General features: G+C 37.5%; 2 protein-coding genes across 3 annotated transcripts in view; both read right to left on the bottom strand.

Annotated features, from left to right (window-relative positions):
• LOC122347824 (radixin) overlaps nt 1-9,965 on the bottom strand; it is a 40,496-nt gene extending 30,531 nt beyond the window's left edge. The window contains exons 1-2 of one of the 2 annotated variants that reach the window (XM_043243056.1): nt 9,058-9,965; nt 3,251-3,328 (exon numbers count right to left, since the gene is read on the bottom strand). In XM_043243056.1, coding sequence (XP_043098991.1) covers nt 3,251-3,262 — 12 coding nt within the window. In that variant the 5' untranslated portion in view covers nt 3,263-3,328; nt 9,058-9,965. Of the gene's footprint in view, nt 1-3,250; nt 3,339-9,057 lie in introns of both variants that reach the window. The other variant, XM_043243055.1, reaches the window with a different exon arrangement.
• A 421-nt stretch (nt 9,966-10,386) lies between these two features.
• Nucleotides 10,387-15,340, bottom strand: hpxb (hemopexin b). Its single transcript, XM_043243058.1, has 10 exons — nt 15,196-15,340; nt 14,481-14,503; nt 14,120-14,245; nt 13,872-14,029; nt 13,463-13,616; nt 13,105-13,320; nt 12,908-13,000; nt 12,681-12,811; nt 12,409-12,556; nt 10,387-10,629 (listed from the first exon to the last, which is right to left on the bottom strand). The coding sequence occupies exons 1-10, from the start codon at nt 15,258-15,260 to the stop codon at nt 10,403-10,405; spliced, it is 1,341 nt and encodes a 446-aa protein (XP_043098993.1). The 5' UTR covers nt 15,261-15,340; the 3' UTR covers nt 10,387-10,402.
• Between the last annotated feature and the right edge of the window lie 4,096 nt (nt 15,341-19,436).

The following is a 19,436-nucleotide window of genomic DNA, read 5'->3' on the forward strand; positions in this document are numbered from 1 at the left end:
TTATATAGCGCTTTTAACAACACAGGTTGCATCAAAGCACTGTACAGTATAATGACAGGGATGTATAATGACGAGAGTGACCAATTTCTTATTAAATGCAGAGACGGTCTCTGTAGTCAATTCAACGATAGTCACTAGAAGTTAAGTGTCCCCAACCAAGCAAGCCAGAGGCGACAGCGGCAAGGAAACAAAACCCCATGATGAATAATAGGGCAAGTTATGACAAATAAACCCAAGCATAAATATTGTCATCTTTTGCACATGATTATTGCACAACGGAGACACTGAATCTTTGTGTTTGTCTGTTCTGGTGCTCGTTGCATCAACCAGACGGCAACAGTTCAAAGAGGCCTGGATCCGAGGGGTTTTTACGCTCTCTGTATATGTACATTTCCTGGAGAGCGGAGTGTACCAATTTTATTGGGATATACCAATGATTCTTCCAGCAGTCCGGACTATATTCTGCGCTTTTCTGAGGTTGGATTTGGTAACCTAGCCAAACCAGACAGTTACAGAAGTGGACGGATTCTATGACTGAAGAGTAGAATTGCAGAAAGCACCTGTGGCAGGTCGAACTTCCTCACACCAGTGAATAAAATATAACCTCTGATGGGTTTGTAGGGATTCTGAAACTTATCTGGTAACTACATTTTGTGTTTTGAAATAAACTTCATTAAAATACAATATAAAGGGGTGAAAATGAATAAATCGTTTTATACAACAATAATAGTAAGCACTTTGTGGTGGTGGCCAATGAAAATATTGACAGGGCAAGTGAAGCTTTTATTTTTAAAGCCTTTATAAAGATGATGTTATTAAATTGAGTTATGGGCACCAAACTGGTAGTTTGCTTTTACAAAAACACATGAAACCGAAAAACTGGTAAACTGGGGAAAAAAATATAGTAATTAAATAAAGATACATTTATTCTTACACAATGCAATTGGAAGAAAAAATAGTTTTAAAAAAAGACTTAAACATTAAATTGTGGTTGAAAATACTGCTCAGTTTCGATACATGTTCTTGTTCTTCATCACACCAATACAAACACACAACAAAACATTCCCAAATTTCCAAGGTTATTTATTTTAATATTGCACCATTCCACCAGAGGAAACAAAAATACAAGGCTGCTTGTGGGGGCTCGTTCTAGGAGGTCTATTAGGTCATAATCACCCCATGCAGGGCAGGATCGTAGGGTTAGAAGAGTGACGGGACCTTCCCTGTTGCTCACATGAATAATACATTTCAACCTCACACACTCTCCCACTGGTCTGGTCACAGCGGTGGACTCACTAGGACACCAGGCAAGAATGTCAGAAGTTACATAATCTGAATACACAGCGAGGCAGAGGTTAAAGCGGTCCACTTTTTAATTTTTTTATTAAACCAATTTAGAGTAATTTTACCATTTAGAGTAATTGCATTTAATAATTCTAAAAATTATAATGAATTAATTTCCCCTGATGATTCTTGTTGAATAAAGCTCAACTGGACAAAAAAGAAGTTTGCATCAAGAGCAGCTAATGTTTTAATACAGTATCCAATTAATGAAATAAAACAGATGTAGGTACAACTACAAATTACCTCTGTGTCTTTTGGGTCTAAATTAAATTTAAAAAAAAAGTTTAAAGTTTATATTTCATTTTTTTGTGTTATCAAAAACGCTATCAGTCTTTATTAACAATTCATCTTTATGATCTGTTATCTGACTTATTTCCCCATTTATTACACTGAACTTGAAGCATTGGCAAATATTGTCTATTGCTAAATTAAACAAACTGCATTCAGCAACATGCATCCAGGAAGGCAAGCTTACCCAAGTGAGACCATTTCATTTACATTAATTAACATTGCAAAATTCATTACAAAAACAAAACAAATTTAAATGCGCGTGTGTGTGTGTGGGGGGTCAGGCATTGTTATGATTGGTTCATGTAATTGCAGTATCAATAAACAGTATGAAAGCCCTCTTGCTATTGCATGGAAACAATCCTAATAAAACCTAATGAAATTATTGTGATGCAGCTGCAGTCAGATCTAGTACTGCTTCATCTTTCAACACGTGTGTCTTTGCGTCTCTCCATGACGGTGTGCCTCGTTTACAAAATGCCCTGATCAAGCCTCAGATATGATCCGGACAAGCCACATGTTCCTAACGCTGGGATCCTTCTGATATCTATAAACCAAAATGTGCCGAAGTGAGCGTTCTTTCCCTCGATTTGTCCTTTAACAACATTCCAAGCACCGGTGACTTTAAAATGATTAAACTTAGATCATTTCAGAAGCACTGTTATTTCATACAGTCAGCAGCTGGAATCTTACTGTATTCCCAGTTGTTTGTCAAGACGCTTCTCTAGTTCTTTGGAAACAAGTCAACTTGAGGTATTTGGATCTGCTTTAAATACATGAAAAACAACAGCTCTTTTCCAGGCTATGGTCATTTCAAATGGGAAAAAAAAATAGATTTCACATTTTGGGAGGCTGCAACGATAAAAGCAAAAACATTTAAGACTCAGGAACATGATTCACCTTGATTCAAAACTGCCAAACTCTTATTATAAAACTTTTACAGGAGAGTGGAGTTTTAGTGATTAATGTTGCTGGAGTCTCTGAGCTGTTGGTCAAAGCATTCCCACTTGGCCATCCTATCCAGGGATGTAAGGCAGCAAAGTACTATCTGCGCTCCAACTGTGAAGCTACAGCATTGCTTCACTGCTCACTGAAGTGAAAAGCTGAAGCTCTTTTTTTGTTGCATCATCAACGGTTGATGTTCCACATAATCGCCAAAATTGGCAACCCTTACTGCAAAGAAATTACTACGGGTGGCACCGTTGCTTCAAATTGCTGTCAGTGCAAAACATCCTTTTATGCTGCGGACGGATGGGCAAAAACAGTACCTCACAAAAGACTTGATTTGAACCTAACGCTCACTGAAGAGCTCTGACAAAACTCCTGTCAAAGCAATGCCGTTAAAGTCAAGAGATAATCTTTTCTTAATCTTCCCAGACTTATTATTTGTTCTAATATCCTTCATTCATTTCATGCTCCTGTGACATTATCAGCATTAAATAAACACACACAAAACAAGCAAATGTTCACTTTATTATAAAGAAAACCCCTTTATTTATCCTTTTTGCATCCATTAAGTCAATATTTCAGACTGCCGAATGGGCACCCTCCAGAACTCGCCATCTCTGACTGTAAACTAACACACTCCGTAGTGTTAATATATAGAGTATATACTCACTGGTTTCGGCATCTTGTCTCCTCTCCTCCCTTCCCACGTAATCAAGAAAAGAAGAAAATCTTGTCCTCTATCACAGGACTGTAGGCCCCTAAAAAAGGAGGGGAAAAACTGAATAAGAACACTTCTACAATATTTTACATTTCCACCAAAAAAGGTGACATCTTTATTACGCTTCATTCACAACAGCTGTCAATAGCCGTGTTTCCCCTGTGGTTTCCTCTGTCACTTCCGGGGCCTGATCGTGCCTCGTTGGTGCTTCCTTGAGGCCTGGCTTTTGTTGGGCAGACACTTAGAGCTCAAGTGAGCCAGCTGGGGCTAAAGGAATGGTCAGCGCCGTGGATCATTTCATGAAGTTATCAGATAACACCAGCATTAAAAGACTTTTAAAATGACTTTTAGCTCACTTAAAGATAGCAGCGAGAGAGTTTGGTCACTTCTGAAACACCTCCCGATGGGAATTCAGAAATATTTTGTCATTAACATTACCATAGTAAACATACAATGCATTAAAAACAAAATCAGGGGTAAGCTTCTCATTCTCTATCACAATTGTGTATTTATTTAGTAACATTGTATCGGTCATAAGTCTCGTCTACACTCAGTGTATGTCATAAAAATATAGAAATGATCATTCTTTGTAAATGCGATGTAGAGCGAGGCTATGTGACTACACTAGACCGAATGTATCCTCTGTCTTTTGTGAAATAACGGTTCATACCACTTTATTTCGGTGACAAATTTCCAACCCCGATAAAGATTTAATCACAAATGATTTAAACACAAAATGCAATGCAACTGTTTTGTGATAAAGCTAGTTGCAGTGACTAACATCTGATTAGTGTTTTAGTGCGCTACAGGTCCGAGGCTATTACCCGCCCGGTACGCACTGGCCCGACTGTGGAAAAAACAGCTTAGGAAGACGACTATCATCATATTTGGATAGATATTAGTCTCAGTGGAGAGGAGCAGGATTCATGTAAATATCTCTGCATAGCATTACTATGTTATTAACACTTTATTTTCTCATTCTCTGCAAGTTCCTTGATCTAAAGTGTACGACATGCCATGCGTGATGCATTAAATGCAACACGCAATCAAAAAAAGGGAGTGAGTGTTGTGCTGGAGCTGACTGACTGTGTGTGTGTGTGTGTGTGTGTGTGTGTGTGTGCAGCAGCACGGGCTCATCGTGCTTTCATGTTTGCACCTATGCACAAACAACATTTTAATTTCAGACCGTTGTTACTGAAAAGACTTTTTTAGGCATTGTGACTCAGCTAAAGGCAACCGATATAAACAATGTATTACACAATACTATATAGAACAACCTTGATGTTCTTCCATAATGAATGCCATCCATTATGCCACCTTGTTTATTCAAAATTCACTTTTTCCCTGCTTTAAGCATAGCCAAGAAGTTACGTATTGACTTTAAAACACAGTAGACTTTAATTTTATGCATTTAATGTGCAATGACTGTATCTGTGCCGACGCAAGTACATTTTTACTCCTTTCACTGTTATTCAGCATACAGCACAGCAAAAATGGATGCGGCCTAAAGAAAGGAGCCGGCGAAACGCAGCCCTGCCATCTTTCACAAGCACACATGATAGGAAAGATGCTCACTAATAAACAGAAAACAAACATTAGCTTGCATCCTGCAATGGCAAGAGAAACTCATTCAGAAATGTTTGTGGTGGAATAAATATTACTCCAAATAATCACAGTATTACGATTATGACAATAACTGCATTCATTCATTTCACAATATTGCTTGTGTATAAAATCACATGGACCCTCTTTACATATTAAAGTGTTATTTATTTCTGGCTTTTGAAACAGAAATAACAATACAGCACAAAATTATAGTGAACAAAAGGACAAACAAAAGTCCATCTCTCCCATTGGAATAAAAAGTGACCTCTGTGAACATCCATGACTGTATTTCTCATTTGAAAAATAACTAAATGAAAATAGATCACAAAAGTATGTAATGTTTTCTGTTTTTACATTCTTTACATTACCTTTGGACCTGGGATAAAGAATTTGGAATCATGGTGAAAAATTGGTTTGTTGGAAAATTGGGAAAAATTATTTTTACTTTGAATTATACTACAACAGGGATAATAAATAACAACTCAAATAAATAACTCAAATAACTCAAAAAAATTAATGAGGTATGAGTAATATTAACTATTTATCCCAAAGGGAAAATGTTCCTAATGATGGAAATAAACTGAAATATTATTATAATCAACTATCATCCATAGGCCTATGCAGGCCATTCATTTTAATAATGTTTATAATAATTCATTTGATTTTACATGTGGCCTGAGGAAATGATGTCTATAATTGTATGTTTGCGAGGTCGAAGACACGCATACACAAACCTCTTGACAAAGCTCTGAAAACATACATTGTCTGCTTTAATACATGTCTTCAAACTAAATGCGATCTTCCCGCACTTTTATCTCTTTCTTATCTGAAGCAGGCAGAACGCTGAACTAACGAGTCAGCTTTGGGTTGTGACCGTGCATTAACCCTTATGTATTTGCTCTTTAGCAGCTGTTGTATACAATATTAAAAAGACTCCTTGGTGTCTCAAAATGTGTAGTACCCTCGGTGGTCCGTGTCTCTAAGAAAGTCATTTTAAGCTGGTGCACTGATAGTGTAACTCTTTTTTTTTTTTTCCTGTTTTGCGCAAGCTGCAACAGTTCCCATTCCACGTAACAGAAACACTCCATTTAGCGGAACCTTTGCGATTAATTAACGGTGATGTTATAAAGCGGTTAATCGCTGCATCTCTACTTACAGTTTAGACACAATATTTATAGTTTTTGCTAAAGGTTTGAAATTAAATGTTCATTAGACAATCAAAGACTTGTTAAAGTTATATAAAAGCACATTTGCTGAATGCTGATGGCAAACGAGACATTATAATAATGTTTGCCTTTAGTATTAAGGCAATCCTTACATATTTTAATATACAAGTAATATTACTAGAATACCAGCCATTTAGTAGTGGTAATTAAGCAAATATTCACCTATATTTGAGCCTTATTGCACATGACCTTATTCTAAAAACCTTATCCTACCCAACTCCCTTATTAACTATTAATAAACAGTAAATTAATGCTTTATTGAGAGAAAAGTCGTAGTCAAGTTAAAAGGTGTTAGCTATTTTAAAGTGTTATCAATTGTGTATGTAATTACAGAATTTTGTTTATGATAAAACGCCCCCAGTGGGCAATAAGCAATTACTGTAGTAAAAATCCTAAAATTTTCCCATCAAAAAAAACTAGTTGGTTGAATAAAAATATATGAATTTGATATTTTAAAATTACCTCAAGTTATCATCAGGTTGCTTGTTAGCTAGCCACTTAGCATCAGCTAACAATGTTTCAAAAAGGATATTATAAATTTGTCATTCATAATTATTGTTTATACCGTTTTTATTTTAAAGCAAAAACTGACTGCGGTTCATATTTCCGCTACCAAGCAAGTGGGCGCTTTCTTTGAAACAGGAATCGTTTCTGTTAACATCCTCACTAAAACTGACCAGCCAGGTGTTTGCAATCATGGGAACCTGAAGACTTCTTGTACAAAAGCAAAAACCCTGTAAATGCAAATCTAGAGTAAACACTGTGTATGACGTTTGAGGTCATTTGTAAATTCCCATATACTTATAGCCTAAATTTACAAAAAATGCGACTGCTACTGTCATTCCACATAAACATTTGCTAGCATGTATCTATGCCTATGAAAGACAATCAAGCCAATCAGAGGTGTGTTCCCCTAAATCAGGGGTGCTCAACCCCGCTCCTGGTGATCGACTGTCCTGCAAAGTTTAACTTCAAGTCTAATCTAACACACACACACACACACATAAAGCAACTAAATACAATCTTTAGAATCACTTGAAAATTAAAGGCAGGTGTGTTTGATTAGAGTTCAAGCTAAACTTTGCATGACAGTCGATCACCAGGAGCAGGGTTGAGCACCCCTGCCCTAAAGAAACTATGGTTGCATGTTCCATCGTTACCAGCAGAGTTAAATGAAACGTAACAACACTTTTGGTAAGAACACCCCAGAGCAGGTATGGGCTGCTACTGCATGAGCACCCTGCCCCATTCTGCAGGCCAAAAAAAATGACTGCAAATGAGTGAGAACGGGCATTAGACAGCATGCGGTCACAAAAAGAACGCTGCATATGAATAAAATATTGCCTGGAGAGCGAATATAGTTTCTATTGTGTTGACTCTGACACATGATTAAAATACTTTTAGATTTATAAACAAAAAGGTTGACTGGGCCACCCTGGGCTATCATCAAATTGAACCTGGGTGTTTAATTGTGTCATTAACAAATGGTGGCAAGCAGTCATTTGACACCATTGTCTTCAACAGCAGGGCTACAGCTATACCGCAGGCAACGGAATATGAGTTCAGTGGTCTCTCACAGGTCCTGGGACTTCTATTATGGCACCGAATGCTCATCGAAGAGTCAAACGAAAGCATGGAAATGAAATAATAGAATGAGCCACAGATTCCACCTGACTGATGTATGTCAAGCTAATCTGAGAATGAGATTGTTGGCCTATTTTAGTTGTCACGTTTTTCTTAAAATCAAACAAAAATAACATTTGACTTAAGACACGTTGATGACAGGGGTACAAAAGCATTCAGTTAATTACCCCCCAATTTATAAAGCCTAAAAGCTAAATGACTCATGTGCAGTTAGCTGGTCTCTTAGGAGCCCGGCAGAGGAGGTTTTCAGATCTACCACAATTTAAAGATCGGGTATGAAGCTTAAATTTCCACCACTTGCCCGATGCAGCGCACTCTTGTCGTTGGCTGGATGAACTCGGGTAACGTTACGTCTGCAGTCCTCTGAAATCTCCATACGTGAACAAATGTACGCAAGTGATCTGTAACCGCGCGCTCTTAGCCATACACGCTAAGAAATGTGCGTAGAGACGACGCTCTCCAGTGCTAAATATACACCGAACGCAGTCCCTGCTGGCAACGTACGGCTTTTTAGAATGTCTCGTCGCAAATTGTGGGCTATCCTGTGTCCCGTGAGCAACTTAGTGTCCAGTAAAACAAGTCCGAAACATTGTCTCAGCCTTTTTACTGTACCTTAATTATTGACATTTCCACAGGCAATCTAGTAACACTATTACGAGATTAGGCTCTATGTAAATTAGCTGCTAGTGTTTCGCCTTGTTCCGTCGAACGCCAGCGCTTTTCTTAACGTTGTGAGACCTCTAAAACGGCACAAAAAGCATCTAGATAGTGAGCTTGAGATGCAACGCTTATCAGAGACAAGGCTGTGAGGGGGAAAGTTCAGTTGAGACAAGGACTCTGATACACAACAAACTGCCTTCACAGTGGCCAGATATTCTCAAGGTGGCCAATAATGTTTTTAATACATTAAAATTACGTTGCGACAATACGTGTCCATGGCACGTGCGGCAATCACATTTAAATAGAGGTCACAGGCAGTTTCATAATAACTGGCTTTCCTTCCACTGCAAACCTATCAAGTGCGGATTAGGCCATTCCTATGAAAAGATTGATTTACGTTATACTTTGAAATGTCATTGGGGTCTACTGGACATGTGCACACAAGCGGTGTTTTTTTTTTTTTTTTTTTTTGATGGCTTGGTGGACCGTCCATGCAAACGCTGTTTTGCTCTCTGCGGAGGTGGTGACAATGAGGCGGCTTAAAGGCAGGAGGCACCTTAAATGAACGCGTACGCAGAACGTGCTCAAGGCAAGACACTCAAACGGATTAAAATAAAAACTCACCTCAGGAATGCACTGCGTTTTCTAAAACAATACAAATGTCCCCCGAGATGTAAGTCACACTCCGGATGAATGCGAACTGTTATTTCCTAGTGGCGATCACCGTATATCCAATGGCACGCTGTTCTAACGGTGATGATCACAGAAGCTCCACAACCTACCGCAAGGAGATTAGCTAAAATAGTCAATATGGCCGACGTTAGAAGGCAGCGTGAGGCGTGGTTCGCTGACAGAGGAGAAGGGGAGCCGTGCGCCCCTCCATGTTAGGTTAGTGTTAGTTTGAATTTAGAGGGGTCACAAGAGAAACTCACTAACGTTTACAACACATGCAAGGCTCGGCTTATTCTATGCAGCGCCGCTCCACGCCCCCTTCTTTTACGTTTTTTTTTGCCCGGTTTTGTTGCTTTGTTTTGGGGCGCTCGTGGACTCTACCTGACAAGGATAAATATTTGAATTTAAATAATTTTAATAATTTTAATAACATAATTAGCTATGGTTAATAGGTCTAATTAATGGCTGATATATCTCGTGTTTGAAAAGCAATTAAAATGTGATTTAAAAAAGTATAGCCTATTTCAAAAAGTCCCTATGTGGTGCCATCTAGTGAAAAGTCGCCGTTTGTTAATTCTCAGTTAACTATAAATGTAACATTTTTACTGAATGAAGTATGATGCCCCTTAACTGGAATGCTATCCTTAAGTATGCACATGCATATCACTGAAATATATATTGAAGCAGATTTTATTAATCTATAATTTGCCTATTGGTCAAATTAATTTAGTTTGCCTATTATTGTATCATATAGTATATACTGTGTATATTGACTTGTTTGTGTCATCTGTTGAATGTTTGCACATCCATCTTATCCGTCTTATGTCTATTTAGTATCAATTTGTCCTGTTTACACTAAGGTTACACGGCAGCATGACCCAGTCCTTCAAGTGGTGTGATAACTCCAGTTTGGAATGAAATGTGAGCTAGTCTAAAGAGATGGTAGTAACATTTTCTAATAAGCAGAGGCAGAAGGCCACTAATGTCATTCATACTGAGATTGTATTGAAGTACAAATACTTTAATACAATTTTTGTTGTTCAACAATGTTGAAATTGAGGAGATTACATTGAGGAAACGGGAAAAGCTAAAGAAAGCTCAACTCATTTGGCTTCAGTAAGAAGACTCTCACTAAATTACATTACATTCATTTTCTGCTGGTTCTATTACATCAATCTTAAAATAAAAATCGTTTGGATCATACAGGATATAAGGATATTATTCCATCTGACCTTGTGAATTGTCCCCAAAGGATAAATAAAATTTCACTTGACTTGAAGCTGTTTCTTGCCTTGCTTTATTCTTCACAACCAAATTTTTCTGGACAGATCTTTTGAGGTGCAGGTTTGATCTTTCCTGTAGCTAGAATCATTGGGCTTTGATATGAATAGTACTCCGGACCAATAAACACCTTTACACCATCAGCATCACAGAATCCAGCATCAACTTTGGGGAAGGGAATAGATCTCTCCATTTTAACATCTCGAGGGGTGGCCGCAAGATCAATGTCATACATCTTTTGACCTGAGGAGGAAAATGAGGCAATCGTCATATCAGGAACTGAGAAAAACAGGAGAGTAGCGATTTTAATATTTGAAGAGTTTATTTTAAAAACAGAAAACTCTGCATATACTCACCCAAGACATTTGAGAGAATTGATTTGTGAGCTGACTATTAACATTACTACATTATACTGCGTATAATTTACATTTTCTGCAAATCTGTGCCAATTATGAATAGATTCAGAGCAACTTTGGAGCTGGTGATTGGTTAATCACAATGTTGTTCCTTTGTCGTCAAAGATGTTGACCTAGGAACACGTCGAGCTCAGAAAAATCAGGTTCTGCAGACACAGTGCTTTAGACTTTAGCTAAAACCCTAATGAAACACACCAGTTCCAGCTCATCTCTTCCTTCAGTAGACTGGGGGAACTATGATGTCACATTGTAGCTGAAAACCCTAAAGAGAGCTAGCATTTTAGCACTTCCGATTCCGGTTTGGTTAAATCCCTTAAAATAAGGTCCGTGATTCACACAAGCTCTATATACTTTCAGGTTTTATTTTATGACATAAACACACCAGCTCCACTCCACTCTGTATTTCTTTTAAACGATTACGTTTTTTTGAAAAAACGGTTGCTAACAAGTTGCTAAATGGGACTGCAGGTGCTGTCAGAGACATTAAACATCATCACGCTGAACAGGTCATTCATTTACAGTATTTTTCCAATCATAGTGCATAATTTATGTATAAAAGTACAATTAATTGTAGAATAACCAATAACCCGCATTTTATATTGTTGTTTTTCCCCAAATTGCAACGCAAGTCTTCTGTTGTAGGATGCTTGTTTTATCCCTTTTCTACTGATGTAAAGACTCTGGGTTCAGACCAGAAGGTAAACTCATGCATTGGACTTACAGTCACATTAAAACTATGTTTGAGCCATATATGAAACATAGTTTGAGAATTGTTAGAATAACATTTTGTGTATCTACCCTAACAAAACGGTGTGAAATGTGATACTTTATTCATAATAAGTTCAATCTTCCCATATCCAAAAACTTGCTCACTCTGCTGTTATTTAACAGACTAAATACACTAGAGTTTTATTGAATAGTATGTGAAGACACGTTTTTATTTTTTATTCACATTAGTCAAAGATTTATTGACTTTCAATGCACCTTATTTTGAAACAGCAATGCCTGCGTTCATATGTCTCATTCACTATGCTACTTATTACAAATGTCTCAGTTTTAGTTTGGTTCTCGTTTTGTATTTATTCCAGCTTATATGAAAAGGTTCATGTAGCGTGGGTTAAAGTTCATTTACAAACTAAATCCTTTTCCCTAAACACGTTAAAAATAAGTCTGAAAAAGTTGTCAGAAGCACAGTAGTGGTGACGTTGAAGGCGAGCGACCGTGGTGCTGTAGTTCGTTTATTGCCTAAATTTATCATATAAGGTTTATTATTTTGCGAATGATTATCTCGATGGACAAAACATTTAAGTTTTATGAACTATGATTGAACACAGAGCTTATTTTTTTTGCAATAATCAAAGGCTTAATGGAAAAATCCTATTGGCTTTTTGTCGAGGAAACCAGTTTCATGCTAACAACCGATTGGCCTACAGAATGACATTATAGTTCTCCACTCTATTTCTTATTTGAAAAGTGTGTTTGTGTTAAAGCAGGGTTAGAACTAAACTCTGTAGGGCTGAGGGACTCCAGGAACTGAGTTTCACACCCCTGCATTTCCCACACACACATAAAAATATATGTTATTAAAATCACATATTGCTCCCACCTTGAATAACGTTTACTATTTCCTGATTTGGACACAAAAATGCTGCGTCCACAGGACCATCGATGCCCAGCTCTTCCTTCAGAGGTTTAGGGTAACCCTCTATGAGCGTATAATGTGCTGCTGACTTGTAGATATAGATCTGATCACCCTACTCATGCAAAAAATAAATAAATGAAATTAAATAATGAAATAAAAATACGACAAAATGTAGAAATGGGAGAAGAGATTGTTTAGAAATCTATCTACTGTATGTATTTATCTATTGATTTTACCTGGATAATGTACATATTATCTCTATAATTAAAAACAGCATCCACCACACCAGAAATGTCCTTCCATAACCTCAAAATAGGGAAATGGTGGCTTCCATCACGGTGTGTGTCCAAACGCATGTACGTTGTATCTGTATATATAGTAAAATTGTTGTAAAGTTGTATAATAATATTAGTCAGTTAAGTTTTGCATACTAATAACAGTTCATTAATCAAATTTCAATTACCTTGGAATGCATACGATCTCCCTTTGTCATCTGTGGTGATAGCATTCAGCTTGACCTCACTGCAGCGCTGTCTTCTTGCACCACCTCCATGACCTAAGAAACAATTTCAAATACATATTAGGTGAAAAAATAATTTTTTTAAAAAGCAGGACATATAATAGAGGTATACCTTGTGAGGTATACATTAAGTGACTCACCAAATCCTTCACCACACCTCATAAAGTAGTTTCGAGCATCTTTTGGGTATGTTCCTGTCACATCCCCAGAAACAGGATGGAATCTAGTGAAGTTGTAACCATGGAAACAGTAATAATGCTCCAGCCAGCGAAAAGCAGATGTGCAGTTTGGCAAGTGTGCCCACACCTTCTTCTTAACAGATTTTGTCTTGATGTCGAAGTTATAAATTTCATTTCCTAAAAATGGTTTATTGTGATATATTAATATGCAGATCACGCATACACGAAATACCCATTATAGCTGTATAAAGCCACCAGATCTCTAAAGATTTGAACTGTCATTGGTAATGTGAATGTAGAGTAAATCTGATTCAATAACCTTTGAAGAACAGCACTGAATCGGTGATGCATTCTCCTTTGGGACACTCAACAGCAGCGTCTAGATGGCTGGGGATGCCAGGAAACTCCTGCTGGATTTCCACAGGGTAGCCTTGCTCAAGGGTGTAATTGTAATAGCTAAAGACTTTGTCATCCTTGAAAAAAAATCAAAAATACTCGTCAGCACCGAATTGCATGTCAGTTGTTGTTGTTATATTATATTATATTACATTATATTATATTAGAGGCTTGGATGTGCACAATGTGGACGAATATTTGATAGGTTCTTGGTTCATATGCAAAGAAAAAAGTTCATTTTTTGATTTGAAAAAAAGACAGAAAGTTGATTTTAAAATATTTTTATGCTCTCTGTATAGAAGCAGACTAGATGTACGTTGTAAAAAAAGCACCAGAAAAAAGTAGACATGGTCATGAACATTGAGATCGTCCTGATGGTGCATGCGGAAGGCTGCATCAACATGACCCAGGTGATGATAGTCATCCAGTTCTTTAAATACACCGTTTGAGAGCTCAGCTGGTCCAGAGAAACCTTTCCATAAATGATCACCTGAAAATAAATTAATTAATCTATAGCTTAACTTTACATTTTCACTTGACTTGGCATTGCAATCTAAGATATAGAATTATTATAGTAGACCTTTGAAAAAGAAAGTGTTTCCCTTTTCATCTGGAGTGATGGCATCAAACTCGATGCCTTTACACCGATCAGGTTTGGCATCATGGTGGTGCTCTCCATTAGGATGTGAATGGCCTTCAGGGGCGTCTATGATGATATCATTACATGAATTTATCATTTAGGAAATCCAGAGCATGCAGTAGATCTAGAGTGAATATAGTGCCAATTTGTTAAGTTTGACTATCAAATGGATGTTATCCAGTTGATAGTCAAACTTAACAAAGTGAAACGCTTCAAATAGCATCAGCATAATATGGTATTAGCAAAAGTCTTTAGAACTGTGACAAGAACAACCAAGAATGTCAGAAATGTCAAAACATACCTTTTATCATGGCATCATGCTCTCTGAAATAAAGAAAACAATTTAAATGTACTTGTAAATTTCAAAGGTGTCCTGGGGTCACCAGACTTGGTCCTGGAAGACCAGCTCCCACTTACTTCAACACACCTGCCTGGATTTTAGCAAGACAAACCTCTTCATAAAAGAGATACATTTTGCAGGACACTGACCCTCCAGGACCAAGTCTGGTGATCCCTGATTTAAACTTTGAGATATTGTCAGTTAAATGACAGCATAATGCAAAAAACAAACCCAAACAATTTAATTACATGCCTAATTGCAAAGTTCTCATGTGTTGAAGACAGAAACGTATAAAAAAAATACTGATGTGGACTTAAACCAGTTAGTATCTATATTATTGATTGTTCTCTGTAGTGTTCTGCAACATCACGAACAACGACCAATTTTAAACATGCAAGTAAACAGAGCATTATGCAAGCAGGCTGTTCAAATATGAATTGAAATATTTTTCATAAACCCATTTATTCGACAGAAAGCAAATGTTATAACATGAATAGAGCTCTGCATGTAAATCATTCATAAAAGCACAAACTCCTTAGGCTACAGTACGAGAGCGCTGTTATTAAACTGCTCGCCATGTTTGCGTCATTGCATTTAAAGATCTTGAAAAAGCTAAGAAGAAAGGCTGTTTTGGAGCCCTTTCTAGATGGAAAGTGATATTGTATCAGATACTCACACTGGAGCCGCATTGCTCAGAGCTAGAGCCAAGCATGCATACAGGGAAAGTAACACCGCAGTCATAATGAGCTGTTCACTTGATCCAGGTGAGCTGAACTAAGCCAAAGGCACTGAAGCAGGAGCCGCAGCGGCCTTTATACTGCTGCTCTCAGTGGGTGGATGCAATGAATGTTTGAGTGTGTGAAGCAATCTTTTGGTAAACATGACACAATTTACGGACAGTGCTATCCAGAAAAGGGGAGAATATTCCATTGTAATGAAATCCTCACTTTAGATAATTAATCATTAACCGTAGTAAAAAAAAAAAGTACAAACATGCATGCGACCCAGAAGCAAGAATTTTTTCCATTAATGGTAAGATTTTCCAAGAAACTTCTTTTTTTGATGGAACCATTGCTACAACCCTGCAACTAAACCTTTAGTCTTTGCACTAATAGTCCAAATTCTTATGTAATATAATCCTAAAATAAATAAAGCTTTTGAATGAGAAACAAACCCCTTGTCTGCTTATAGAAATGGTTCCATAAAAATATTTTTTTTATGTCTTTGGTTTTTCTATTTCTTTAGAACTCTCTCTCACACACAGATTACTAAATTAATAGACTAAACAAGTTTGCTAATGTGAGCTCTTCTGGAAGATCCCAAGGGGCTTTTAATTGCACCTACAACAGTTTAGAAGCAAATTAAAAAGCATAATGTCAAAATGTATGACCTTTATTATAGCTGTTAATCAAACAACCCCCTAACACTGTGCTGTTTTTGAGTCATTTATTTGTTCGAACTCATTTAAGCCTTTTGGGAACTATATAACAAATAAGCTTGAGCTATTACACATAGGTAGTTGACAAATAATAACTGGACTGTCCTATGGTGTGACAGCAAAAATATAGGGGAAAAAAGTTACATAAATACCATGAGAATGTATATTCATTCTTAAAGTTACAAACATCATGAAGGAGGTTTATCTTCAATGTCACACAATAAGACACATCATCTATGCCCAAATGTATTGGAAGGCTATAAAGATTCTGTCCAAAATTTGACTTTTGGGTGTTAAATGTTTAAAGACAAACAGTTTTTTCATTTTTTGTGAAACACTTGAACATGTAAACTTTCTAGTTTACTGATGTTGTTGAAAAAACTATGTTCTTGGCAGCAAAAAATGTTGAGGGGGTTGAACAATTTTGATTGCAACATTTTGGAATCAAATCTTTCACCCCTCACTATCACATCACTATCAACTACTAAAGATAAGGTTTGAGAAACACTATATTGTTGTTCAGTTTGTTGTTCTGCATGAGGAAGTGACTTGACTCAGTGTCTTACATAATATGACGACAATGGTTTTGAACATGCTGTTTAGTTTATTTTAAGCAATGTTTTTACTGCTAAGCACAGGCAAATCAAGATAAAGACAAAAACAAAATCTTCAAATACATGACTAAATAGAGATCTTAAAGGTTATCACAACCTACTCAATAATAGCTGGCGATTATTTTTAAACAAGTCAAGTTGTGTCCCAAATTTTGGGTAGTTATTTTACCATTAAACAGAATCTGATATGACATGCCCTCTGCTACATAAATAAAGCAGCAATAGCTGAATACAAGAAGTGTCCAACATTTCCCCACATCTATTTTTGATAAATAAAGTGCATCTTCTGGGTATTTAAAGGGTTACTCCACCCCAAAATTTATTTGAATGTGTATCTGTGTGTTACAATTGACGCAGAAGAGCGTATGATACATACATTAGCGGATGTTCTCCAAAATGTCACTACTGTGATTTTACAGTGCCGAATTGTTGAATTCTACTTTATACTGTTATTCAGTGCTTTGATACAACCTGTGTTGTTAAAAGCGCTATATAAATAAAAATGATTGATTGATTGATTGATTGATTGATTGATTGATTGATTGATTGATTGAACCACTTGTTATGGTTGAACCACTGATGGCATATGGAATATTTCATACTTTTCTAGATATTGACAGTGCATTTTACTTGCCAGGTAAAGGGACAGTGACAAGCCCCCCAGTTTTCATCCAAACACAGCTTTTTATGGTTTGGAACATGGGGGTAAGTGATTAATGATTCAAATCATTTCATTTTGGGGTGGAGTATTCCTTTAAAGTGCACCTTTTTTGTAATTTTAACACACTAACCACACTATTTATACAAAAAAAATTGTAGAATAATGCATAAGTACACAAAATTAGACGCATCTGTAGTTATCCCATAGATAGCACATTCATTTATTGTACACTTTTTGTCATTGCATCTTTAAAATGGTCAAACATAGATTTTTTATAAAATAGGCTTTTACTAAATCTAAAAGTCAAACAAATAGAACTAGAAAGCATTTTCCCAAACTATATGATATGTTATAATGTATTATTCTCCTCGTAAAATATTTAATTTCTGGCTAGGATTAAACATTTTTAATACTACTACTTAAGTCATACAAGGTATTTAATAGAATAATCAAGCAAGCCCAATCCACTCATTTTTGTAAAGAACTGATAAATGAATGTTACTGACAGCATGTATACTTCACTTGTAGCGATAAATCTTAATGCAGTGGTTCATGCTGTCTGATACTACAAGGTGGCCACCAGGCAGCGCAGCAAGGCCTCTAGGGCTGCTTAAACCTTGACTCACAATAGACCGACCAACACCTACAGAAGGATAAAGCACAATGCAGTGCTGCTTTCCCCAGTCTGCCACCAGCACATCTCCATCTGCATCAATACAAATGCCCCATGGATTTGAAAGGACAGGGCCCATGCCAGAGCAAATACCCAAGATACGAATGGTGTTCCACCCAGGTTCTAGCACCTTTATACAAGGTGACCTTCCAGTTTCATTGCCTCTCTCCGAAACAGCTATCAAACCAGATGTTAAGCAAGTTGCCACCAGGTAAGGCCTATGGAAGCCCGTAACGACTGTACGCTCCATCTTAGCTCCTGTCTTAGGATCCAGCTTCAAGGCTGTTAAGGTTCCACGGCGAATATCTGCCACCAAAAACTCATCTTGCTGTGTTACAGTGACTCCTCTTGGAGCTTCCAGATCTTGCTGAGCACCTGCTGATCCTCCAAAGGTCTGCAGATGGCGGCCATGGCGGCTAAACACTAGCAGTACACGTTCAGCAGCACAAGTAAGGGCTATTAAGCCTTTACTATTTCCAGCGACATCAAAGAAGTTACGGCAATGTCTGGAAGTGCCCTCACATGCTGGAGGTGAGATTTGTTGCACAACATTTCGTTGTAGATCAGTTATCTGCACACGGACATTTCCACAGTCCACCACAAACAGCTGCCCTTGAGGAGTGGCATGAACTCCACTAGGTAAGGTGAAATCAGTGCGTCCTGATCCTTGCTTGCCAATTTTTTTGACCAGATGTCCAACTTTTAAAGTACTCTTCTCCTCCTCAACCATAAATAGCCCAGCATTTGGTCTCTCTCCACTTCTTTTATCCTTCTGCTCACATCTGGTTTGTTGCATAGTTTTTCCCTCTATAGCAGACAAAGACAAAGATCTGCAAATTCTACTGGAAACCTCAGAGCAGCCTGCTGTTGAGTGGTGTTTTGATTCCCAGTTTTCAGAAACTTGAGGGCCTTGTTCTGAATTAGTACAGGGAGGACTCTCTGACAGGCAGCGACTCATTTTTCTCTTTACGTTCTCTCCTTTTCCGTTGATCAAAGGACGGCCCCTAGCAGAAAGGTCGGCTGTAGAGATAGATCGTTTTTTTTCTTCTTTCATAGACTCACTACGACTGCTTCCTGACCTGACAATGAACGTGTAGTTTGAATCAATGCTGTCTGCTGGAGAGGAAGGCCGTCTTAGTTCACCAGAGCATTGACTTAACTGTGCTGCTTCCTTAGATGAAAGATCTAAATAGCTGTGATAGCTTGATTTAGCACCCCTGTAATCAGACTTAGTAGGTGGCGTATTATCATTAACATAATGTAACATTCCTCCTCTGAATCCTTGACTTCCTTTATAGTGTTTGAGCCCATTATCCTCAGGGGGACAAGAAGGTTCTTTGCTAGAGACTGGGAGCAGGGTCCTTTGATTTCTGTAGTCTCTGGAGTGTTTTCTGACTCCATTTTGTCCAGTTAATGACCACTTGCCTCCTGACTCTCCTTGGCTTGACACTGGATGGATAGCCAAAAACAGGTCATCTCCACGGATGTCAGAACCAGGTGATTCCAGCTCATCATCCTGGGATGACTCAGA

This window comes from Puntigrus tetrazona, chromosome 7 (genome assembly GCF_018831695.1).
Source record: "Puntigrus tetrazona isolate hp1 chromosome 7, ASM1883169v1, whole genome shotgun sequence".
In the NCBI taxonomy this organism is placed as follows: domain Eukaryota; kingdom Metazoa; phylum Chordata; class Actinopteri; order Cypriniformes; family Cyprinidae; genus Puntigrus; species Puntigrus tetrazona.

Bases quoted from the DNA above. Each gene is read 5' to 3' on its own strand.
- hpxb (XM_043243058.1), bottom strand. From the start codon at position 15,260: ATGACTGCGGTGTTACTTTCCCTGTATGCATGCTTGGCTCTAGCTCTG. The intron at 13,617-13,871 runs GTGCTTTTTTTA...TTTTTTTTCAAG, and splicing joins ACCATGTCTACTTTTTTCTG to GATGACAAAGTCTTTAGCTA. The intron at 13,321-13,462 runs GTTATTGAATCA...AACCATTTTTAG, and splicing joins TTCAGTGCTGTTCTTCAAAG to GAAATGAAATTTATAACTTC.